This window comes from Eubalaena glacialis, chromosome 4, assembly GCF_028564815.1.
Source record: "Eubalaena glacialis isolate mEubGla1 chromosome 4, mEubGla1.1.hap2.+ XY, whole genome shotgun sequence".
Lineage (NCBI taxonomy): Eukaryota > Metazoa > Chordata > Mammalia > Artiodactyla > Balaenidae > Eubalaena > Eubalaena glacialis.
Genome location: NC_083719.1, coordinates 41,401,346 through 41,428,239, shown reverse-complemented (window position 1 = coordinate 41,428,239; position 26,894 = coordinate 41,401,346). Strand labels below are relative to the sequence as shown.

Sequence of the window (26,894 nt, the reverse complement as noted above, 5' to 3'; positions counted from 1 at the left end):
AATTATCCAAAATCTGTGTTAATTTAGTAAAACTAGAAGATCCTAGTGAATCTGGGTGACAGTGGAGTTCACCTTAGACTTGTGGGGATGCTTCATCCCCGATGAGTCTGGATATCTTAACCCATTAATTTATATAATAATTATTGATAATGTCTGTTTTAAAGAGAAAGTAATGGCTCACATAAATGAATTCATAATTGCCAAAAAGTAGAAAAAGCGCAAATGTCCATCAACTGATGAACCTGGATAAACAAAATACAGCCTATCCATAGAATATAACATTATTCAGCCATAAAAAGGAATGAAGTACTGATACATTCTGCATATGGTGAACCTTGAAAACATTATGCTAAGTGAAAGAAAGCAGGCACAATTTAATTTAAAATGTGTAAGTGATCAGAATTGGCCACCTATGTAGAGAGGTATGAGAGTTTAGTTAAACTTGTAAATAGTATTAGACTATCTCAGAACTTGAGAGTCATTGAATATATAAATTTAATGGAAGAAATTTTTAAGAATTCTTACTAGAAAATAAATAATTCCTAACTACTTCAGGATGTTTTGATTCTTAAGACAGTCTAAGAAAATTGAATATATTAAATTTATAAACGGAGTTTTGAAATGTTTGAGTGGTTAACTTAATTAAGTTTTTAAATGGACCTAAATAATATTCAGCCCCCTGAATGTATTTGTTAAAACTTAACAGATGTATAAATAGAATATTAAGATTTTTAAGTTGAATATAATAGTTTCAGGAAAAACTAGGTTTCAGATACTATAAATTTAATAAATTGTATATCCCTTTTAAAACTGCAAAGTAACAATAACTGGTATTTCTGCGTACTAAAAGCCATCCTTAAGGACACCAAAACTCTCAAACTGACAGGTTACCCCGTACCCTGGAGTCCCTGTGGCCTTTAGGAAGTCTTCACATGAAAGAAACCCAGGCTGAACACAGAGAAGAAAAAAATAGGGCTTTGCTGAGAGATGTCCCTTCTGCCTGCTAGACCACAAGTGGGAACATCTGAAATTATAAGTGGGGCCTGGCCAGGTTGAAAAGCCAACTTCTCTGTCCCCCTGAGGTGTGAGGCAGAGCGGAGAGGAAGAGGGCTGGCAAGCCAGGTCACACAGAGGCCCCTGCCAAGGGCTTCTTGTGCCTCTGCTGGACAAAGCACGAAGCTGCAGGATGTGGTAGACCAGGGTTTGGGAACTTTTTTTCTCTAAGGGGCCGGATAGTAACTCTTCTAGGCTTTGCAGGACACGCTGTCTCTGTGGCAATGACTCAATTTCGCCATTGTAGCATGAAAGCAGCCATAAATAAGTGAATAAGCATGACTAGGTTCCAATAAAACTTTATTTATGGGGAATTCATAGTGGCGTGGTGCTGAGGAGGCAACCAACAGTGGCTACTGTGACTAAGGTCACTTCGACTTTGAAAAGTTTCTTCTATAACATTAAGGCTTCCCCTTGAGGTGATAGGAGGACATCTGCTGGGTCTTCAAAGATGTTCCTTTCCACCTGTGGATGGAAGCATCTGGGGTGGGAAGCAGGAGCTGGAGCAAAGGCCCATGTGCAGGCATCCCTGCAGCGGGCCGGATAGAATAACTGGAGTAGAGGAGGGTGCCAGTGGGGAGACTGGGTATATTTCACTGCCCCCTGAAAACAGGAAGCATCCATACCTAAGTCTGTGCCTTTCACAGTGATTGTCTGCTAAGCAAGCTTTGGGGCTAAGAGAATGAAACACCCCCCCACCCCCAGGTATATCAAAAAGAGAAAATAGGTGTATTGATAATTGGTTCTGTAATTCCAGATTAGCAAATTAAGCAAAAATAGGAGTGCTTTTCAGATCCTAAATCTCACCACCAAAGCAAATGGGGTCATTTTATTTGGCTCTTCTGGGGCAGGCTAAATCCTCCTGTGCAGTGGAAGCCTGGGTTTCTATATAATTATTGTCACAACATATAGCATTCTATACACGTCGGAGGTTACTGCCTGGGCAAAAAGACTTCTAATAAGGGTGAGGCTCAATCACAGGTCATAACCTGCAATCATTTGTCTGGTTTTTAATTATTCCAAGGTCAGACAGGCTGCCCTCTACTTAAGAAACAAGCTGTCTTATCAGAACTACACTTTTATATTACTGCTTTTATATTGAAAGCAGTCGTCCATTATAAATATACATCCCAAAGTAATACTACGTATTGGTTAACATCAAGTTGCCATTTTCTGGTCCCTATTAGTACTCAGTGAAAAGGTATAATATCTACTCTATGTTGTCATGTCTTTGTAACTGTGGCAAATTGGTTTTACTTGTATTATTTATTTCTGCCTTTAATGACATATTTAGTACCTTTCTAAGGATTTCAAAATCCTGCAAGCAGTACAATGAAAGGGGGAACAGCTGGTGCTGCTCTCTCTAGACTAACCTTTCTTTGAACAAGCTGCCAAGAATGCACGCCGAAGAATCTTAATGACGCCCAGCACTTTATCTCTGGACCCCGTCCTGGAGCCATGGCATGGGCAAAGTTCTCTCTGACTTTGTTGAGGGTTACCAAGTGAAGCCTGTGCCATAAGCTTCTGCAGTGAAGACAGCTAAGCTAGAGGGTCCCTTTGCAAACATCCATACAAGATGCATATACTCAGTGATGTGCTGGTAAGCATTTAACAGCCAATTCTCTGGAAAGAAAAAGTCCTGGTTTGTTGCTCTTGCCGATTTCCGTGGTGTAAATACTCCAAACCATGGCCAATTGCACGACCTGTATGATCTGACATCCTTGTGTCTGGAATTGGAAAGAGAAGGCACACAGTCAGTATTTCAATACAAAGGTTTTCCCACAGCGTGACATATAAATACAATAGGTGCCTCTGTTGTAGCAACTACAGTAAGGAGCTAGGGTGTAGCTGAGCAAGGACAGCTACAGTCATGGACAATATCGTGCAAAACTGCACAGTCCAGGGCTTCCCTAGTGGCGCAGTGGTTGAGAATCTGCCTGCCAATGCAGGGGACACGGGTTCGGGCCCTGGTCTGGGAAGATCCCACATGCCGCGGAGCAACTAGGCCCGTGAGCCACAACTACTGAGCCTGCGCGTCTGGAGCCTGTGCTCCGCAACAACAGAGGCCGCGATAATGAGAGGCCCACGCACCGCGATGAAGAGTGGCCCCCGCTTGCCACAACTAGAGAAAACCCTCGCACAGAAATGAAGACCCAACACAGTCATAAATAAATAAATAAATAAATAAACCCAAAAGTTAAAAAAAAAAAAATTGCACAGTCCATTCAGGCTCTGTTAACATCCTCTTAATTGGAGCCCTAGGGTAAATTTATCATCCAGACGGTACTTTTTTTTTTTTTTTTATTGAACTACAGTTGATTTACAATGTTGTGTTAGTTTCAGGTGTACAGCAAAGTGATTCAGTTATATCTATATATTCTTTCTCAGATTATTTTCCATTATAGGTTATTACAAGATATCAAATATAGTTCTCTGTGCTATACAGTAGGTCCTTGTTGTTTATCTATTTTCTATATAATAGTATGTATCTATTAATCCCAAACTTTTAATTTATCCCTCCCCCCCCGACCATACTTTTATCAAAGAGTTAAGAACCAATATGAACCTGTCCCCAAAAAACATTATTCATACAGTTCCTTAAAGAGTACAAACCATGCAGTGGACACATTGCTATGACAAGGAAACCATATTGAATCCACTGAGTTCAAGAGAGTTAACTGAGTCGTGTTCTCTTGCATCATCCTCCAGCTTTCCCTTCTACCCATCAAGTCCACAACTGCAATTTTTCCTGGCTTTCTGAATTTTGTTGACGATCCTCACCCTGTAGTCTCTACCGTCTGTCTTATCTGTTGACCTGTCACTATCGATTGGAAGGAACCAAAGTTGTCAACCTAGACTCCGTGAGTCCTGATTCCTTCTCAAAAGATGAAGAAAGAAGGTGCCTTTATTCCTGAAGTTTTTTTTTGAAACAGTCTTCTACCAAGATACTTCTTATTCAAATTGACTTACATGATTTCAGAATTATTCTAAATAATAATATCCCTCTTTATGTGAATCAATTGCTTTTCCTACTTTCAGATGAAGTATAGTCAGAGTGCTCTAAGTGAGTGAAAAAGCCTTTTGTAAACTGTACAGTACTGTACAGTCTTTCATGGCGACTAAAAAGCCAGGAGCAAGGTGGGGACTTGTAATCTTAACACACAAATGATGAAGACCGTCCCCTCATCGGGCTGTTGTTTCTGTTTTGTTTTGGTTTTACAGTATTCTCTCAAATCAGTGGAACCCCATACATTGGCAAGGGGAGCGCTGGCACAGGTAGCTCATTAGAGCATGTTCACGAGGCTCATTCAAGAGGTAGTGGTTGAATGAATGAAGCTGTCGGAAGCCAACTTTCAGGATGCAGATTTCCAAAACAGCTTATACTGATCCTCACTCCATCACAGCCACCCCCAAGCTTAAGAGAGGTCCGTTATAATCGGCTAGTTTTTTGCAGAGGGAATATACGTGTTGTGTGTAGATGGGGATCTGGGGAAGATGGGGGAGGGGAGAAGATATCCAGCTTCTATCTCTAATGGTGAATGTATGCAAAAATAAGCTCATAGCCCCAGACAGGCTCAAGAGATACCTGCATCCACAGGGACAGGATATGGACATGTGGTATTCTGGACATGTGAGGGGAGAGGGTGCTTTTAGTTATAGCAGTGACCGGTTGGTGCTGATGGCATTGCGTTCATTAGAACTAGGGGTGACATATTCTAGGGTACACAGCACAGTCCCGTGCGTCCTAAAGAATTGTCACAAATCACCTTTTTAATGTCTTGCCACACATTGATGTGGGTCAAAGCACTGTTTATAAATATCTGAGCTTACAAAGCAACTCTGTGTAACATGAAAACACTAAGTAACCCCTTGTGGAGCATTCTATCACCCGGCTCCCCAGAAGTGTTTAAAGGAAAACGAGGCCAACTCTGACCACACACTACTTACATGGTTTAATAACAAAAACAGAAAAAAAACAAGCAGCTTATCGTTATAAATAAAATAAGATTTGCAGGTTTTTAAAAAGGAAAGACCTATCATTGCAGTTCAGAAACTATTTACATGACTTCTAGAAATTTAGTCACAACAGGTTTGTAGGAATTAAAAATAAAATTTTTGAATGTGAAGTAAGGGCAAGATAGGAAAAACAGTGAGTATCATTACAACCCCATTAGGGGTCCTGTAAGTAGGAAAGAATTGTTTTGTTACTTCTCTACTCAAGGAAACATAAAGGACATCTCCTACCCAATGAGTGGGTCTCCTAGGCTATGTAATGTCTCACAGGTTCTACAGCTGCTACAAACATTATCAGCAATGAGATGGTGCCGATTTGTCTCTGTTATATTAGGACTTTACAGTAAATGCGATGTGTGGATAACAATGCAGTAATTCAAATCACCCCAAAGTTTTGTGAGTGAAGAAAGGGCTCTGATGACATAGCTAAAATAGGTTGGCAACTTATGGTGGCTTTGTTTTCCTATCTCTAGGGTGGATCAGTGGCCACTAACAAATGCCCACTCTCTGTGGCCACCCCGAAAATAGTTCGATGACCACAGGTTGCCAGGCAGCTGTATTCTGATGTCATTCCCCCAAGTTCCATCACCAGAGGCCAATGTGAAACAACCACCAGCTCCTAATTCCAGCAGTTTCCAGTTAGCCATGACATTTAAGTAGCTGATAAAGCAGTCAAGAGAGTTGGGTTCATTTCTCTTGAGTCATTTTTTAAATGTTTATCTTGATAAGAAAATAACCTTTAAAAAATGATGTCGATCATAAAAAATAGATCCTTGCATCATAGGCAGTTTTTTTAAACCTTAAAAATAATAAGGTTATTATGTAAGCACATGTAAGCATATGATTTATGTTGGTCAAACTTAAACATCTTTCTTTAAAATTATACATCAGCATACAGAAGGACAGAGAAAGCAATCATGGACAAGTCAAGTGTGACAGTGGGTCATTTTTGTTGTAGTAATTGAGGGGAGGCAGTAAAATGTGAACTTCAGGTTAATATAAGAAAACAAAATAAAAAATGTTATCCTAAAGAAAAAAGTTCAAGGCAGAACATTAAGTCTTCATCTTCTCCTCTCTTGTATTGTACTCTTTGGCTTTAGAAACATAAAACTCTGGGTAATGAAAATCTATGTTCCTGCGGCAAACATAGTCACTTACTGTACTTGAGTATCATTGGAATGCCAAACTTGTTTTTAAAATGATATTATAAAGGTAGAGTGGTGTGGAATCATTTGGATACCAGTAGGGTAAATATGGCAGAATTAGGTACCCACTTAGGTTACAGATGTGAAAATCTCAGGTTACCTAGCCGTATTTGCCAGCTTAACACCAATAGGCTCCTTCATCTGGTGACCACCCTGTAATTGAAGCTTCCATTTCCTTCTTATGTTTAATATTCATCAGGAACAACTTCTGAAACATAACTACCTTTGGACATCGTTCTTATCTTCCAAGTGTGCCTACATCGTAGACTATACTTTCAGTTGCCTAGTAACCAACCTAATGAGTGGCTAAAATCCTTACTGTGCTTTTGTGACTAATCCGTATTGCAAAATATCACAAGTTATGATATTTTGTGATTATTTACATCTAACGTTGTTTTTAAATTAGCTGTCGATATGCTACTGGTATGAATTCTGTGAATTTTTAAGTAAACCATTTGGAGAAAGTAGTGTTAGTAATATGCACTTACTGTGTTAGTCTTTATTTTAATAGTATTGGATTTCTTGCCACTAGTCCTCTTCCCAGTTATTAGCAATACTTAAAATGCTGTCCTTTTAGATTCGAGGTTATAAAATGTGACAAGGGTACAAATTCCTTCATGTCCAGATTTGCATGTGACATGCTGTCCACTCTTGATGGGAGGCATCATTGATCAAATACCGGACTGTTCTGTAAGCACAGGGTTCCCCATTTTTGCACTTAGTGGTGCGATCTGAAACCTGTCTTTGTGGCAGAATCAAGGAGACTAGCATCTCGGGTTTTAAACTCGTTAGAGCAGCCACCTCCTCCTTCTAGCTATAGATTTAAACATGTTCCCCACCTGTCGCTCCTGCCAGCTCTTCTCTCCCCCTGCTGGCCCACAGCTCCCTCGGTCCACTGACTGGCAGCCCCTCCCTTGGCGGGGCAAGGTTGGTCCTTGGTGCTGGTCGTTGCACAAGCAATTTCATATTCTTTTTTTTTTTTTGACTCATCAATACTTTATTAAAATTTTTTTTTTGAATTTTATTTTTTACACAGCAGGTCCTTACTAGTCATCAGTTTTATACACATCAGTGTATACATGTCAATCCCAATCACCCAATTCATCACACCCCCACACCCACCCCCCCCCCCGCCACTTTCCCCCCTTGGTGTCCATACGTTTGTTCTTTACATCTGTGTCTCAATTTCTGCCCTGCAAACCGGTTCATCTGTACCATTTTTCTAGGTTCCACATATATGCGTTAATATACGATATTTGTTTTTCTCTTTCTGACTTACTTCACTCTGTATGACACTCTCTAGATCCATCCACGTCTCAACAAATGACCCAGTTTTGTTCCTTTTTATGGCTGAGTAATATTCCATTGTATATATGTACCACAACTTCTTTATCCATTCATCTGTTGATGGGCATTTAGGTTGCTTCCATGACCTGGCTATTGTAAATAGTGCTGCAATGAACATTGGGGTGCATGTGTCTTTTTGAATTATGGTTTTCTCTGGGTATATGCCCAGTAGTGGGATTGCTGGGTCATATGGTAATTCTATTTTTAGTTTTTTAAGGAACCTCCATACTGTTCTCCATAGTGGCTGTATCAATTTACATTCCCACCAACAGTGCAAGAGGGTTCCCTTTTCTCCACACCCTCTCCAGCATTTGTTGTTTGTAGATTTTCTGATGATGCCTATTCTAACTGGTGTGAGGTGATACCTCATTGTAGTTTTGATTTGCATTTCTCTAATAATTAGTGATATTGAGCAGCTTTGCATGTGCTTCTTGGCCATCTGTATGTCTTCTTTGGAGAAATGTCTATTTAGGTCTTCTACCCATTTTTGGACTGGGTTGTTTGTTTTTTTAATATTGAGCTGCATGAGCTGTTTATATATTTTGGAGATTAGTCCTTTGTCCATTGATTTGTTTGCAAATATGTTCTCCCATTCTGAGGGTTGTCTTTTCGTCTTGTTTATGGTTTCCTTTGCTGTACAAAAGCTTTTAAGTTTCATTAGGTCCCATTTGTTTATTTTTGTTTTTATTTCCATTACTCTAGGAGGTGGATCAAAAAAGATCTTGTTGTGATTTATGTCAAAGAGTGTTCTTCCTATGTTTTCCTCTAAGAGTTTTATAGTGGCCAGTCTTACATTTAGGTCTCAAATCCATTTTGAGTTTATTTTTGTGTATGGTGTTAAGGAGTGTTCTAATTTCATTCTTTTACATGTAGCTGTCCAGTTTTCCCAGCACCACTTATTGAAGAGACTGTCTTTTCTCCATTGTATATCTTTGCATCCTTTGTCATAGATTAGTTGACCGTAGGTGCATGGGTTTATCTCTGGGCTTTCTATCTTGTTCCATTGATCTATGTTTCTGTTTTTGTGCCAATACCATATTGTCTTGATTACTGTAGCTTTGTCATATAATCTGAAGTCAGGGAGTCTGATTCCTCCAGCTCCGTTTCTTTCCCTCAAGACTGCTTTGGCTCTTTGGGGTCTTTTGTGTCTCCATACAAATTTTAAGATTTTTTGTTCTAGTTCCGTAAAACATGCCATGGGTAATTTCATAGGGATTGCATTGAATCTGTAGATCGCTTTGGTTAGTATAGTCATTTTCACAATATTGATTCTTCCAATCCAAGAACATGGTATATCTCCCCATCTGTTGGTATCATCTTTAATTTCTTTCATCAGTGTCTTATAGTTTTCTGCATACAGGTCTTTTGTCTCCCTAGGTAGGTTTATTCCTAGGTATTTTATTCTTTTTGTTGCAGTGGTAAATGGGAGTGTTTCCTTAATTTCTCTTTCCCATTTTTCATCGTTAGTGTATAGGAATGCAAGAGATTTCTGTGCATTAATTTTGTATCCTGCAACTTTACCAAATTCATGGATTAGCTCTAGTAGTTTTCTGTGGCATCTTTAGGATTCTCTATGTATAGTATCATGTCATCTGCAAACAGTGACAGTTTTACTTCTTCGTTTCCAATTTGTATTCCTTTTATTTCTTTTTCTTCTCTGATTGCCATGGCTAAGACTTGCAAAACTATGTTGAATAATAGTGGTGAGAGTGGACATCCTTTTCTTGTTCCTGATCTTAGAGGAAATGCTTTCAGTTTTTCACCATTGAGAACGATGTTGGCTGTGGGTTTGTCATATATGGCCTTTATTATGTTGAGGTAGGTTCCCTCTATGCCCACTTTCTGGAGAGTTTTTATCATAAATGGGTGTTGAATTTTGTCAAAGGCTTTTTCTGCATCTATTGAAACGATCATATGGTTTTTATTCTTCAGTTTGCTAATATGGTTTATCACATTGATTGATTTACGTATATTGAAGAATCCTTGCATCCCTGGGATAAATCCCACTTGATCATGGTGTATGATCCTTTTAATGTGTTGTTGGATTCTGTTTGCTAGTATTTTGTTGAGGATTTTTGCATCTATATTCATCAGTGATATTGGTCTGTAATTTTCTTTTTTTGTAGTATCTTTGTCTGGTTTTGGTATCAGGGTGATGGTGGCCTCATAGAATGAGTTTGGGAGTGTTCCTTCCTCTGCAGTTTTTTGGAAGAGTTTGAGAAGGATGGGTGTTAGCTCTTCTCTAAATGTTTGATAGAATTCACCTGTGAAGCCATCTGGTCCTGGACTTCTGTTTGTTGGAAGATTTTTAATCAGAGTTTCAATTTCATTACTTGTGATTGGTCTGTTCATATTTTCTATTTCTTCCTGGTTCAGTCTTGAAAGGTTATACCTCTCTAAGAATTTGTCCATTTCTTCCAGGTTGTCCATTTTATTGGCATAGAGTTGCTTGTAGTAGTCTCTTGGGATGCTTTGTATTTCTGCGGTGTCTGTTGTAACTTCTCCTTTTTCATTTCTAATTTTATTGATTTGAGTCCTCTCCCTCTTTTTCTTGATGAGTCTGGCTAATGGTTTATCAATTTAGTTTATCTTCTCAAAGAACCAGCATTTAGTTTTATTGATCTTTGCTATTGTTTTCTTTGTTTCTATTTCATTTATTTCTGCTCTGATCTTTATGATTTCTTTCCTTCTGCTAACTTTGGGTTTTGTTTGTTCTTCTTTCTCTAGTTCCTTTAAGTGTAAGGTTAGACTGTTTATTTGAGATTTTTCTTGTTTCTTGAGGTAGGCTTGTATAGCTATAAACTTCCCTCTTAGAACTGCTTTTGCTGCATCCCATAGGTTTTGGATCATCGTGTTTTCATTGTCATTTGTCTCTGGGTATTTTTTGATTTCCTCCTTGATTTCTTCAGTGATCTCTTGGTTATTTAGTAACGTACTGTTTAGCCTCCATGTGTTTGTGTTTTTTACGTTTTTTTCCCGTAATTCATTTCTAATCTCATAGCGTTGTGATCAGAAAAGATGCTTGATATGATTTCAGTTTCTTAAATTTACTGTGGCTTGATTTGTGACCAAAGATGTGATCTATCCTGGAGAATGTTCCTTGCGCACTTGAGAAGAACGTGTAATCTGCTGTTTTTGGATGGAATATCCTATAAATATCAATTAAATCTATCTGGTCTATTGTGTCATTTAAAGCTTGTGTTTCCTTATAATTTTCTGTTTGGATGATCTGTCCATTGGTGTAAGTGACATGTTAAAGTCCCCCACTATTATTGTGTTACTGTCAATTTCCTCTTTTATAGCTGTTAGCAGTTGCCTTATGTATTGAGGTGCTCCTATGTTGGGTGTATATATATTTATAATTGTTATATCTTCTTCTTGGATTGATCCCTTGATCATTATGTAGTGTCCTTCCTTGTCTCTTGTAACATTCTTTATTTTAAAGTCTATTTTATCTGATATGAGTATTGCTACTCCAGCTTTCTTTTGATTTCCATTTGCATGGAATATCTTTTTCCATCCCCTCACTTTCAGTCTGTATGTGTCCCTAGGTCTGAAGTGGGTCTCTTGTAGACAGCATATAGATGGGTCTTGTTTCTGTATCCATTCAGCAAGCCTGTGTCTTTTGGTTGACGCATTTAATCCATTCACATTTAAGGTAATTATCAATATGTACGTTCCTATGACCATTTTCTTAATTGTTTTGAGTTTGTTTTTGTAGGTCCTTGTCTTCTCTTGTGTTTCCCAGTTAGAGAAGTTCCTTTAGCATTTGTTGTAGAGCTGGTTTAGTGCTGCTGAATTCTCTTAGCTTTTGCTTGTCTGTAAAGCTTTTGATTTCTCCATCGAATCTGAATGAGATCCTTGCCAGGTAGAGTAATCTTTTTTGTAGGTTCTTCCCTTTCATCACTTTAAGTATATCATGCCACTCCCTTCTGGCTTGTAAAGTTTCTGCTGAGAAATCAGCTGTTAACCTTATGGGAGTTCCCTTGTATGTTATTTGTTGTTTTTCCTTTGCTGCTTTCAATAATTTCTCTTTGTCTTTAATTTTTGCCAGTTTGATTACTATTTGTCTTGGCGTGTTTCTCTTTGGGTTTATCCTGTATGGGACTCTCTGCACTTCCTGGACTTGGGTGGCTATTTCCTTTCCCATGTTAGGGAAGTTTTCGAATCTAATCTCTTCAAATATTTCCTCTGGTCCTTTCTCTCTCTCTCCTCCTTCTGGGACCCCTATAATGCAAATGTTGTTGCGTTTAATGTTGTCCCAGAGGTCTCTTAGGCTGTCTTCATTTCTTTTCATTCTTTTTTCTTTAGTCTGTTCTGCAGCAGTGAATTCCACCATTCTGCCTTCCAGGTCACTTATCCGTTCTTCTGCCTCAGTTATTCTGCTGTTGATTCCTTCTAGTTTAGTTTTCATTTCAGTTATTGTATTGTTGATCTCTGTTTGTTTGTTCTTTAATTCTTCTAGGTCTTTGTTAAACATTTCTTGCATTTTCTCGATCTTTGCCTCCATTCTTTTTCCGAGGTCCTGGATCATCTTCACTATCATTATTCTGAACTCTTTTTCTGGAAGGTTGCCTATCTCCACTTCATTTAGTTGTTTTTCTGGGGGTTTATCTTGTTCCTTCAGCTGGTACATAGCCCTCTGCCTTTTCATCTTGTCTATCTTTCTGTGAATGTGGTTTTTGTTCCACAGGCTGCAGGATTGTAGTTCTTCTTGCTTCTGCTATCTGCCCTCTGGTGGATGAGGCTATCTAAGAGGCTTGTGCAAGTTTCCTGATGGGAGGGACTGGTGGTGGGTAGAGCTGACTGTTGCTCTGGTGGGCAGAGCTCAGTGAAACTTTAATCTGCTTGACTGCTGATGGGTGGGGCTGGGTTACCTCCCTGTTGGTTGTTTGGCCTGAGGCAACCCAACACTGGAGCCTACCTGGGCTCTTTGGTGGGGCTAATGGCGGACTCTGGGAGGGCTCATGCCAAGGAGTACTTCCCAGAACTTCTGCTGCCAGTGTCCTTGTCCCCACGGTGAGCCACAGCCACTGCCCGCCTCTGCAGGAGACCCTCCAACACTAGCAGGTAGGTCTGGTTCAGTCTCCCCTGGGGTCACTGCTCCTTCCCCTGGGTCCTGATGTGCACACTACTTTGTCTGTGCCCTCCAAGAGTGGAGTCTCTGTTTACCCCAGTCCTGTCAAAGTCCTGCAATCAAATCCCGCTAGCCTTCAAAGTCTTGATTCTCTAGGAATTCCTCCTCCCATTGCCGGGCTCCCAGGTTGGGAACCTGACGTGGGGCTCAGAACCTTCACTCCAGTGGGTGGACTTCTGTGGTATAAGTGTTCTCCAGTCTGTGAGTCACCCACCCAGCAGTTATGGGATTTGATTTTACTGTGATTGCGCCCCTCCTACCATCTCATTGTGGCTTCTCCTTTGCCTTTGGATGTGGGGTGTCTTTTTTGGTGAGTTCCAGTGTCTTCCTGTCAATGATTGTCCAGCAGCTAGTTGTGATTCTGGTGTTCTCGCAAGAGGGAGTGAGAGCACGTCCTTCTACTCCGCCATCTTGTTTCCTAATCTCATATTCTTTTTGAAGTAAGTCATTTTCAGAGCCCTGAAGAAAAGAAACTAAAAGAATGGAGTCTACATTTTCCATAAGGGAGAATCCTCTTAACAACATGATTTGTAAAATACCTTGCCCAAAAATTGTGCTGAAGTTGTGGACCCATTTTCTGGTCTGTAGGTGAGCTTTCCATTACTCTTCAGAATCAGAATTAATGAGAGTCGTTCCATTCTCAAGGGCTTCTTTTGTTTTTCAGGAGTGGTATTTATTTTGAATTTGCAGGCATCTGTAGGAGTACTTCTGGGACACACTTGAACTGTAAAATGTTAGCATATTTGTGGTTCCTAAATTACCATAAAAACTTAGTGTTATTTATATCTTCTTACTCACATAAAAAATGTACACACATATTAATACCACTTTGAATGGTGTATCTCTGCTGTTAACAATAGTCTGGTGCTTGTGATGAGAAAAGCAAAATGAAACCACATTTGGAAGTGGCATCAGATTGGGACACCTTTTTTTTCTGGGTCAGGTATTGACTAAGGTAAGACCTGGGGATTCTCCATGGCACATGAGATTTAACACAGTTCGTTGACCAAGAATGTCTTTGAACAATGCCTCTTCTGATGTTGCCACTCACTGTATTTGATGTTATGTAAACCCTGCTAGGGTATAAATACAATGTCCTTTTCTTGTGTGATGTAGTGTGTGTGTTTGTAGCTTCGTGAACTTTGTACTTTATCATACCGTTTGAGAGAAAATCAATACTTCTGAAAGCCATAATAATTTGATATTTATTCACAGTCGGGAGTTGGTAATCCTGGATGTTATTAGTCAGTATCCTAGCCTCGTACACAGTAAGAGTGACTTGTGACCTGTTATTAATCAAACAGATTTTTCAGATAGCAAACGCTCCACCTTACATACCAGTTATAAGGTCTTGATTTTCCCCTCCCTGAAAATTCAGGACTGGGACAAAAAAAAAAAGCTAGGAGACTTTATGTATGTACGTATATTTATATAAGTTTATATATGCAGATACATACACTTGGTTTCTATCCTCTTTCTTAGAAAACCACCTTCCCAGGTCTCAGAAATACATGCCAGAGACATGTATTTAAATGAGAGAGAAAGGATTATTTAAATTATTTTTGTTGTTGTTGTGTGTGTATTTGATGGTCAAAATAATTGTCTTGTGTAATCGATAGTGTACATGTTATTGGCCGTCACCAATTTAATAAGTTAACAAGGTAATGTAGTGAAAGCTACTCTGCTAGAGTTATTTTGATTGAAGTGCAACTTTTTGGTGTCTGCAGTGTATTTTTGCCCTGTGCCATAGTACATATAATTCTTTCTTAGACTTCGTCAGACCTCCCATGCCGTTAAGTGAATGGATGGAATGGTAGCTTGCAAGGGGGTCATTCACCCCTAAAAAAAACACTCCTGGGTCACAACATATAACCCACATTATAACCACAGCTGTGGATGGGATTTTAGCAAGTCCTGGCCATCATGGTTCATATAACTTCTTAAAATCCCCCTACTTAATTACTCACAAAATTTTGGTATGAGAAAGACTCTGATATGATTAATAACATATTTCTCTCCCCCCCTCCCCAATTAAGGTCAAAAAATATTTTGAACTTGAACCACTTGCACGCGGAAAACGCTGGATTCTGCAGCCCTGCTCGCTGGATGACATGGATGCACTGAAAGACAGCTTCTCTCAGCTGATAAATTTGTTAGAAGAAAAAGACCATGAAGCTGTAAGAATGTGAAATTTGGCGAAAAAAATGGGTTCCCACAAGGCCTTGAACCTATCATGTTAGTTTCTCCATTTAATTTTATTTTGGTATCAAGACTGTAATGGCTTCAGTATCTGTTTTCTTCCAGTTATCTCAGACTCTCATCTCTCTATTAAAGTGAATATTCTGTAAATCAGGTGAATTATCATCGGCATTACCGTCAAGTATACACTACTGAGAGAGAATTTATTCTCTGTTTACCACTAATTATCTTCACCGCATGTCCCTTCCTTCTGTTGTTCTAAGCGTCTCTTCTCTACTGTGTGCTAAAATGGATGGAATTCGTGGCTCACAGAAATCAAATCCCTTATGGAGGACTCAGGGAGACTGAGAACCTCGGCTCATTCACCCTGGGTTTGGGGTGGAGTACTGTGTGACTAGGGCTCCCCCATATTATGTGTATCATTTTCAAGATCTCTTGGGGGTTTTATTTTATCTTATTTGTAAGTTTTCTGTATACTGGCCTTACAGCCTATGGGAGAAAAATGAGCACCAGAAACTTCAATTAATCACCTTATCAGAAAGGAGTATCCTGCCATAGTAAAATTGACTTCGAAGAACTTAGACAAGTTGCCTACTCTTTTTTTTTTTTTAATTACATCTGAAGTCCCCCTCAATCCCCTCTTTTAAGAGCAAAGACATTGTTTCTGTTTTCAAGAAGAGTCAGAGGAGATTTAGGCACAATGCATGCATCACTGATTACTATTCCATCAAGTCCTCAAATTTTTTTTAGTGGAAAAATTACCCAATGTAAAGTCGAGCTGCAGTGTAACATGTTTCTAAAAATCTTTTTCTAAAAATCTTATGTCTGATTGAAATAGAGAAAATAATTTTTAAAGTAGAGAAAAAAATTTTTAAACAGCCAAATGAAATATAGTTTATACTGGCTAGGGCTTAAGCTGGCGTGGATTTGACAAAGATAATAAAGGCAGAATCATCTGTGTATTCATTCAGTAAGTGCTAATGTCGTTTAATGGAGTCTGTTAATGTCCCATCCAATAGTTAAAGGTCTATCAGTATTTCTCTTATAAACCTCTATTTTCAGGGGTTGCAGTGTGCCCTTAAAAGTGTGCTGGGGCTGCAGCAAATAAATAATTTTAGGGCCTAGATTCAGTCTTTGGAACTAATTTTTTTTCATTTAGTTTAAATGATAAAATTATACAGATAAATGTACAGGTTTACTAAGTTTTGGCACCTTTGACCTTTTCTAAATCAGGAATAATCTATGGATATTGAGGTTAATGGATGAGATACTCTTTGGCACATTTTGTAGATTTTGGGCCACTTAAAATACCAAGTGGCCAAATGATAGAAGACTGCTCCCTTCACCTGAGCAATAAGAACATGTTTGCAATTTTTACGTAGCATTGACTGATTCCCAAATACCACACTCACACTGTATTACAGGGTGATGTGTAATACCTTGTCATTCTCCAGAAGATATATGTCATTCAAATTTTGCTTTTGTGGTTTGATCTTGTAGGTGGATTTTAATGAAATCATTACCTTTGAAACATCGAACACTTCTTTTAAGCTTTTTTTTTTTAATGGAGTGGATCAAAAAAGATTCATATTCAGATTTTATCTACGGCATCCTTGAATATTATCAACCTTATATAATCCGTGAGCAGCACAAAACTTTTACTCCGATGACCACTTACAAAAGTCCTGCTTTTATTTCGTCCTGTTGTGCTCGTCTTCTATGAAAAATAAATGATTATTAGGCATTGCTTTCTCTGCAAGTTCATTAAATGTAGAATGTTATCTTTTTAAGATACCGTGGCTGAGTGCTCCTAAGCCATCTGTTAAATGACTTCCCGTTGTCTGCGTGTGTGTTCATGTGTGCTCCAGGGATGGGCTTCTTCTCAGACCCACGACTGTCTGCAGTGTCTCAGCCGTCAGAATGAAAACATTATCAATCAGTACCCAACAACAGCTGTTTTTGACAAGTTTCTGTCTGACGCCTAATGCTTTACAACTGTCAATAAGGCTCCTTCTTTGTCTAGCGGTTCAGAGCTCGCAGTCTTGCTGCTTCCGTGCGGCATCCTGTCCTTGTAACCCTAGAATTTGCCGTGTTTGGGAAATCCACGTGGGGGGAGGGGAGAGGGCTTGGACGGACATGGGTGGGTGGGTGGTGGGTGAACGTGTCTGTCGTATTCCTACTTGTAAAATGCCACAGGTGTCTTAGTTTGCATATTCAAATATTATATAGGAAAAACAGTCTGTTATGTATTTCTTCACTTAGCTTCTTGTTATATTTATGGAAGTTATCAGTTTTTGTACCTTCTTAGCTCAAGCAGTTGCCTTTTTGTAATGGCAATTAATTTATATGACAGAACTTTGTATCTCCTGTAGTTTACAGTATCAGTTGCTAATTAACTGCCATGTTGCCCTGTCTTTCTATTAAAAAATTCTGTATCTATACTTAGAGGTTAACAGATTCATGTGGACAATTGCCAGGCAAGAAGAACTCGTATTGTCCGTGATTTATATATGATTTCCACTATCTTCAAATGAAAATAAATGCTGAGTAGAATTGATGTTTTCAGACTGACTCCTTCCAGCTTTAGCATTTGGGAGTCCCAGATTTCTGTTTACATTTGTGTTGCCTGTTTAAGTCTTCAAAATAAGTTCTGCTGCTCTTGGGTCAAAACAAATGATTAATTCGCATTTCCTTTGAAGCCATTGTGAAAACCTTAAGAGAGAAAAAAAAAAGAAGAAAAGCACAAGTGTCTTTTCCAGTTGGTTTGTCTTCAGCAGCAATTTACTTTCATTGGAGCTATTCCTTCAGAATGGGTGAGCAGAGTCGAGACATTAATGTCGTGTCATCCTTCAATCAAAGCATCATTTTATAATATTTGCTGTAAAAGCAACTTTCTAAGAGTGGCTGTTTGGTGCAGTGAACTGTGTCCTTCAATGGGGATTGTTGCCCTCAGGAAATAAGTAAATATTTTTAAGTGACTCAGGAGGAAATGCTGTGTACAATATTTACAGGTCCATCCTTAAGGATGAGAGTATTTCTTAAAAGAGAATGAAAAATTAAAAGATAGATGGACAAAGAAGAGAAAGAAGGGGAGGGGAAAAATACATAATAGAAGGATGAAAAATACAAATCCCAGCTCTTGTTTGGTCCAAATGCAACATTATCCTGACACATTATTTAACTACACGGAAAGCTTGCAACCTGCATTCCTAGTTTTGTTTCCAAGGTAGGCAATTAGCAGTTATCACGTTCCTAAGCATCTCAGACCTATCCAAGCAAATGTGGACAGAACTGTAAGATTTTGAAGCAAATGGGGTTTTCTTAATAATGTCCAGATGGAATATTCAGACTCGAGTGGAAACCTAATATTCATGCCTGGCTTTATCGTCTTTATAATTTTAGAGTGCATTTTCATTAACCTCTTGACCTAATGGTGCAAACAGAAAGGAAAAGATACGTGGAGGGGGCGGGAAGTGGGAGTTGCCCTTGGGGATCCCTCATTTTCAATGCATTTGGAAGGAAGGATAAAACTTTAGGAGAATGTAGATTCCCTGCCATCTCTTTCTCTTAGCCTGAGTCCTGGAGATCTGAAGTTCATGCTGTGAAATGCATTATCACATCATGTTGGGAATTCCTGGATCCCAGGGGTTCACAACTTTTGGTCACCACTGAGTCAGCATGATTAAATGATTTGCATCTCAGGGTTAAATGTTTTCCAGCTCGGATGCACGGAGTGACTGATGAACCCATTTTGGCACCCTGCCCCACCCACCTTGTACTGATTTAGGAACATGAAAAGGATCCCTGTAAAGACCCAGAAGCCTCAGATGGGATATCAGTTTCCCCTCCCCTTTCCCATATTCTCTGAATGAAAAACTTTCCTTCCACCTACTGTTTCATCGGAGCTGGAACTTCTGACTTCCCATCGTAGGGATTCATCTGTGTGTGACCTCTTCATAAAGTGGCTTTCTGTGAAAACCAGTGCGAAGAGTTTAAAAGGCACCAAGAAGAATCCCTCCAACATACATCCTTCTTTCCTAACAAAACAGAGTGAAGTAAAAAGCGCATGATTCTTCTATCAGATTTTCTCTACATTCCCATCTTGTATTCCATCTCTGCTCCACAAGGCTGGCTCTGATCACTGGGTCCTGGTTTAGAAAGGCCACCAAAGATGTTCTTAGGCTTAGCTCACCCCCACTTTTTTATCCTCTCTTCAAGTCCTCAGATTGCAGGGAGTTCCCATGGGACATTCTATTTGAATAATCACTTTTTACAAGGAAATGGTTCAGGCTTTGTGGTTTAGAGCAACTTCACTTACCATATATACTTTGTGAGGTCACTGGTGCCCATTCTGGAGAATAAGGAAGGGGACTCCTCGATTTCATGCGTTGCTGGGATCAGCCTGGTTTATAACCCAGTCTGACTCCTGACCCCCTACTGCTACAGTAGACATTTCCACAACTATGACCGACTTAGACACAGCCATCAAACTGCGCTTTAAAAAAATCCTCTGGGGGAAGAAAATGATCTGCAAACTACCAAAGAATGATGAATTCCTCTTTTTTCTTCTTTTTTTTGCTCAAAAATCTCTCCCTCTTATTCTGAAGCTCTCAAAATATTCTATAGAGATCATTCATCCTGGTTCTTTTTAGCAGCAACATTCCAACCGTGGAGGTGCGTTGTTGACAATATTGTCCCCGGAGAGGAAAGCCCGGCTCCAAGCACAGGGACAAGGTACACATTGACAAATGAAAATAAGACTTGAATAAGCATCGGGTTCCCAGGTCTCCCTCAGTCCCCTGTTTCCTCATGGGATATAGGGAGGTGGGGGAAGTGGTGGTTTCAAAAAAGCCTAAGATCACTTACATCACAGGCAACCCTTCCAGAAGGTGTGAAATCCAGCCTAGAATGCCACAACCTTTGCTGACAAGTGATTCATTGAGACAAAGGCTGGCGCTCCAGCATCAAAAAGATGTCAGACCAAACACCAAATGCCTATAAATGATTGCTCTGCAAGCAGTGGAATGACTAGAAGACCTGGCCTGATGATGCCTCCACGTCTGGACAAGCTTACGGAAGACATAGGTGGGAGATGGGGGCAGGGGGGCGGGGGAGAGGGAGCTCTTTTCAGACAGAGCCTGTGAAGAAGGCTGTTTCTGGAGAGAGAAGTGAAACCACGATCCTCACCTGAGAGGCTCACGTGGAGATGAATGATTTCTGGCTGGTTTATGTACAATATATGGAAAGGTCAATCAAAAAAATGTGTGTCAAGGGCACCTGAAGGCCAGACTAGTATGGTGTGATATTAAATCATGAGACATATAAATAGAGTAAATTAAAAATGAGGAGATTTGGTTGGAGCGGAAACTGCTCACCAAAAGGCAGAGACAGGAATGCAAACAGCAAGTCTGGCTGTCATTCTCTATCATCTGGAGCAAGTCAGGCTTGGCTCTGGACCTTCTCCAGTTGTTTTACAATTTTCTAGACATGGGGTGTTTCAACCCAACGCTTTTATTAAGCTGCTTCAACAGGATTTTTCAGATGAGAGCTTGTCAAGACTCAACTTACCATGGTCTTTTTTACAGGTTTGTCTCACAATTGGAACTTTGGGTTTTGATAATTTTAGGCTTTTAATTTATTGGTGCATTTGGTATGTTTTTGTTGAACACCTACTGTGTCCTAGGCATTGTGTTAGATGCTTGGGATACAGTACTACACAGAGCAGTCTTAGTTCCTATCTTTGTAGGACTTTCACTCCTGTAGCATTTGGTTAAGTTGGGTTATTTCTATGACTCTAGAGAATGTTATTCTATTTGGGGGGCATTTTTATAGTAAAATTGCAATTTGAATCTCTAGATTTTTCAATATTTTTTCTTGGTCCTAACTTCTGGTTTTCAGCCCTCCTAATTTAAAATTGTCTTTTAAAGCTGTGTAGTTTCTTTTGAGACCATTAATAAAGCTAGAAATCTAACACACACGTACACTGAAAAGGCTTTACCTCTTTTTAGTGTCTTTCTAAATGGAACTCTGTAAAGCTAACACCTTTTCTTCTGCTATTTTACCACTACAACAACGAAGCATGTGTCTAGCACACAAATCGCTTCCAAAGTGCAAAACCAAACTCTTTCAATCACCTACTGTTCTTTTCATCTTTTCTGTATTCAAAGGGCTTTATCTTTTTCTCTAGAGCAGCTTGGTCTCATGTTTCTGTCTGGTGATCTGATAAATGATCTATATTTGAAATGATGAATCTCCAAGAACAAAATTCTTCTTCAGTGGCAGTCTCTTGTGTTTTACACCACCTAACAGTAAAAGCCTCTGTCTTAAAAAAAAAAATTCCACAATTCACACACCCAGGCAGGAGTTACCTGTAAGCTATACAACCTAGTGGATGTTTTACCCAGTTAGAAGCAGTAAGTTTCAACTTGGTTTCAGGCTGCTTTGTTTGCTTCTCATTGAAGATTGGAAACTTGGAGAGACCTCTTTAAACGCATTATTTATTCCAAGATGATACTTGTGTAAGGTTGTTCCTTTAGGAGGAGTTAACACATTTTGGATTTAAAGCACTTTTGCAAAGTCTATACCAACACCATTTTCATTTCCCTGGACACCTGAAGTCCATACCATTCTTCCCTCACCAGCCCCAAGCCCCATGACAGATGTGCCTCTCAGAGACTTGCAACATCCCCTATAGTCTACCAGCCTGGGTAACCAGGTAGAATCACAAAAAGAAACAGAAACAGAATCCTTTCTATTTCTGTTCAGTTTGTTAATTTCAAGTCATCCCAAATTTTTAGGTAAAACAGCAAAATTCAGTGATTAGTTAAAATGTGTGGTTTATACTTTGAGGTTCTGCCCCTAGTGAAATAATGGATCTGGGCAGTGCTCATCAGTGTCTGCTAACATCACAAAGAGGGAAACAACCAGGCATTATGTGCTTCCTGAGGGAGTATACAATACCACCTATGAAGTATTCTGACCCCCAAATTGAACCTGAGTCTGATCAAGTCTCTGGATCTAACTAACAATTTGCAGAAAATACAGGAACAGAGGTGTGATTGAATCACCTGTGGTGATTTAATGCAATAATTAGAATCCAGACTATTGGAAACTCAACTGGACAGATGAGTTGGTTTCTTAAATAAATGGCAGGAAGGAAAAAAGGAATAGAGGGAGGAAACCTATGGAGTGAGTCTTAAGAGCTCTATCAAACAATTGCAGAGTATAGACCCTATGCGGTTTCTGGCTCAAACTACCAAAATGTAAAAAGATAAAATCAGAGACATTGAAGAAATTTAAACACTTACTAAATATATCATAAATTAAGGAAGCATTGATAACTAGGATATTTTAGGTGCGATAATGGAATTGTGGTTGTGTATTTTTTAAAGGAGCCCTTATCTATCAGTGACATATGTTGAGATATTCATGGATGAATTCTTATACTTGAAATTTATTTCAAAATAATCAATTGGGTGCAGAGGAGAACAGAAGTAGGCAAGGATATAGATGAAACAAGATTGGTGATGATTGTTGAAGCCAAATGATGGCGACATGGAGGTTCAGGATAACTTGCTGTCTGCCTCTGAATGTATAACTGACATTTCCCCAAGAAAAAGTGTTTGAAAGAGAGAAAGAAGGAAAAGAGAAAGTGAAGAGGGTGGGGGAAAAAAGCCACAGAATAGAAGATATTTGCAACACAAAACCAAGTCTGTTGCCAGAATAGATTCAGAACTACTCAAATCAAGAAGGAAAAAAAAACAATCAACTTAATGGAAAAGTTAGCAAGAGCATTGTGAGATGTTACCATGAGTTAGCACTATCCACTCATCAGAATAGGTACCATTAAAGATAATACCAGGAAAAAGAAAATAAGAAAAAAAAAAAATGTGTGTCAGTCTGGCATGTTAATCACCACTGAAAATCTGTGTCCTGATTCCAAGAAGGAAGTTTGTAGCCTAGTGACTAGTCCCCTAGTTTTTGGAGTCAACCAGAACCAGCTAAGAGTTCCGTTCCACTCCTTGTTAGTCACATGACTCTGGGGAAATCATTTAACTGTGCTGTAGTTTCTCTACAGTTGAGGTAATATACCTACTTCAGAGGGCTATCATGAGGATTAGATAACATCATGTGTGGAAAGTGCTTCTCGTGGTGCCTGGCACACAGGAAACATTCGATAAATAGTGGCAACTATGATTCCAGGAAGTATATTTGGAGCAATCTTCCCTTTGCATATCTTAGGTAGAAAGCTCTGTAAGAGCTGAGGGAAGAGGAAGTTCCATAAAAGCCCGTCCTCACCTGGTCACGGAGTCTTTCTAGACTAGGTCAATGCACCTCCAGTGACCTCCATGGCCTCAGTCTTTCATCATTCAACTGCCCATTCATTCATTTATTCATTCAACAACACTGAGTGTATATTATGTGCAAGGCATTGGGCTATATGTACTGGAGAGAGGTAAAAACCAATTAAAAATATAATTTGATATAGTGCTCAGAACTAAATATTTGCTAGTTAAATATTTATTCCTTCAGAAGTCACTGGGATTTTTTCGTACTTTCTGTGTCATCATTAACTTATAATCACAGAAAGGCATTGCTTATGTCCAGTGTTGTCTTTACAGCACTAAATACAGGAAAATTTGATGAATATTGCTGACTGGCTGACAATTTCAAGTTAGAGACAAGGGTTTTAAGTTTAATACATTATTTTCTTAGGGCTGGGATTGTATAAAGGTGACCTTTATCCTCAATGATTTAAAAAGTGATTCACTTTCATTGGGGAACATATAATGATTATATAAAGGAGAAAATAGAACCTAACTATAACCCTAGAAAGAATCATAATAATGTTGTGATATGTAACCTTTTAACCTCTTTTCTATAATTTTACAAAATTGGGTCAGACTATGCACGTTGTTTTACAACATGCTTTTTATTTACTAATATATAAGGAGCATTTTTCCATGTTGTTGGATTTTTTCCTAAAACATGATTTTTAATGGCTGCCTAGCACTTACAAATACCGTTGTTTATCTCATTCCCTGTTAGATATTTGGATTTCTGTTTTAAATGTCTTTGTAGTAGAAAATTTGTGTACATTTCTTGATGACTTCCACAGCGAGCGAAATGACAGGGTTTGAAGTAGAATTACAGGGTCAAAAGGCATAAACACTTATAAGGTTTTAAAACGTGTTCTCAAATTGCCCTCCCAAACTGTATCAATCCACAACTCCAACCAGTGACTACAGGTCGGTTCCTATTTCTCTGTTACCTTGTGAATTGGGCTTTTGAATTATTTTAATCTATCCTGATTGAATAGGTAGAAAATGACATCTTGTTTTAATTTGCTATCTTGATAACTTGCATTTTAGCAAGACTTTAAATAAACAAAACAACTTTGGTCATCACTTTCTGGGGAAGTAGAAGAAGTGACCACTGTTTAATTCTGTTTGCTCAATTGTTTAACTCAAACACTTCCGTTCTACTTATTACATGATGTTGACCACGGGGAAGATATGCAATGTATATTATATATATTTTTGTGGGATGAAAAGATTTATAAATAAACATCATGTACTTATGATGAGTCCATTGTATAGAAATGTGAAAGGAGGGGCGGGAAGACATAGTAGAGGCACAAAAGAGGCAAGGATTGTATGTGTTACTCTCTTGCCCAGAAGGAAAGAATGAAAACACAAATGGAAAGGTAGGTTAAGGTCAGACTGTGGAGGGCCTTGAATGCCAGGGCAAAGAACTTGGGCGAAATCTAGTGGTCACTGGGGAGCCAATGAGTGTTTTTAAGAAAAGCAGCATAATCAAAACAGCTATTTAGGAAGAGTAACCTGGGGAGAGTGTGAGTCAGAAGAGGGAAGTTCTAAGATGGTTACAGGTAACATTGTAGAAGAATAAATATGCTAAGATGAAAGATGTAGCAGGAAAACATTTGTCAATGGGAGCAACAAGTAAATTACTGAAGCCAAACTGAGGGCCTGAGGTAATGAAGAGAGAACTATAAAACCAGCCTTCTTACCTTTATTACCTGCCTGTCACCCCAGAACCCCACTGTCCACAACAGTGAAGACAAGATTGGATGCCTCCAATGGTGGACTCGGTGAATTTCCATGATGCAGATGGATGAGTAGAGGTTCTGCAGTGTGCTGCTCCCACCCAGCCACCCGTGGAAGATTTCCAAAGATCAGAGGAGCTCCACAGGCCACACAGAAAGTGCTTTGCTGAACACACTCAAGTTGCCTCAGATAATAGGGTGTAACCAATAAACTCACCAACAAATCAAGGTGGCGCGGTTCCATTTCTGAGGCTGCATGGCTGGGCTGCTGTGGTAACTGGAACAATGTTTTTCAAGATGCAGAAGAACTTTACATCATCCAATGACAGCTAGATGGCAAAAACTCTATTCTACTCTAGTCCCCATTCAGGTTTCACTTCCCAGGTGTGCAACTAGTGCACTCACACAAGGGCCCTTACTCGGAAGGGCCCTGTGCTTGACTTAATGCCCTGGTCTCACCATCTTGAAATTCTTAATAATCTTTGAACTTGTATTTTGTAAGTGAGGTCCAATGGGATGATGGAGCCTGCGTGTGAGTAGAGGAGATACTGCAATGTGCATGTCCTTGCCTGCCTGTTCATGTTGTAGTGTTTCTGATGCCCCATTAACATAGAATTCCAATGGACCCACAATGTGTGTGATCTCAAACCAAGTGCAAGGCAAGCATGTTCAGTTCATGACTGAGTGTGAGGGGGTACTGATATTTCTCAGAGGCCATGCTTTCCATCCAAACCTGAGCTTGCTTCAAATACAGGGAGAAGGCAGATGGCAGTCTAAGAAACAGCAGCAATCAAGGAACTCAAAGGAGAGGAATAATAATTTTTTCCCTCTATCTTTCTAGGTTCTTGGCTGAGACTGCCCGTGTAATAAAAGACAGATTAACAGGAGAGAAACAAACAAGTTTAATAACATATATACCTCCTGTATACATGTGAGATACCCAGGAAAACTGAATAACTCCCCTAAATGGCCCAAGCCACCACCTTAAATAACATCTCCAGGTAAAGACAAAAGAAGATGTTGGGGGGCAGTGGGAGGAAAGCCAGTTATGGAAGATTATCAAGCAAAGCACAGTTAACCAAGGGCATGGTTGGTATGCAGATTTTAGTCAGTTGCCTTCTCCAATGATAAAGAGTTTCTGGAGGCTTAGTCATCCTGCTCCTTCTGGTACAGAGATGGAGACACCCTTCCTTAACAGACATTTTTCTTCTAAATGCAAATTTCTCTTACAAAAGGGTAACTTCTCACTTTTCAGACCTTCTCCTGTATCTGCTATTTCTTAAAAATAACCAGCCTAAAATAATCCTTATGCTGAAGAGATATATTTGGGGTGGCAAATTCTGCTCCCCTTCAAACCTTGTCACGTTCTTTCTTACCTGTGTTACTTTCATGTCTTAGCCAACCAGTTACACTGAAAATAATGACACAGAAGGAAGAGGAAGACAGGGCAACCCATAGTCCCAGTTCTTTTCAGTCCTCTCTTGCTACTCATCAGTAGCAAAAGGTACAAAGTTGGTGGAATGTGTGCGTATCAAGAAGTGACATAAAAACAGGTGAGTTCATTTTGTGTAAAGCACAAGTGCATCGTCTGAGCTATGAAATACAAATTGTGTAATTTCAGTGATTCTGCAAACAAGTTAAAACTGGCACTCAAAGCTGGCATTGCATAATATAAAAATGCATGGTAAAATTTACGTTAATAATTTTAATTTTTAATTTTTGTTGACTTAGAATGACATTAAATGGCGAATACAGATCACCATGGCCAGTCAACATCAGGACCTTGGAAGAAAGGAAAAAGCTTTATATTAATGACATATTTCCCTACTCTTTGAACAAGGGGCCCTGTATATTCATATTGCATTGGGCTCTC

General features: G+C 39.3%; 1 protein-coding gene across 2 annotated transcripts in view; it reads left to right on the top strand.

Moving 5' to 3' along the window:
* ARL15 (ADP ribosylation factor like GTPase 15) overlaps positions 1–17,065 on the top strand; it is a 419,312-nt gene extending 402,247 nt beyond the window's left edge. Inside the window, exons 5-6 of one of the 2 annotated variants that reach the window (XM_061187782.1) lie at positions 14,793–14,991; positions 16,747–17,065. In XM_061187782.1, coding sequence (XP_061043765.1) covers positions 14,793–14,945 — 153 coding nt within the window. In that variant the 3' untranslated portion in view covers positions 14,946–14,991; positions 16,747–17,065. Of the gene's footprint in view, positions 1–14,792 lie in introns of both variants that reach the window. The other variant, XM_061187781.1, reaches the window with a different exon arrangement.
* Positions 17,066–26,894: the final 9,829 nt, after the last annotated feature.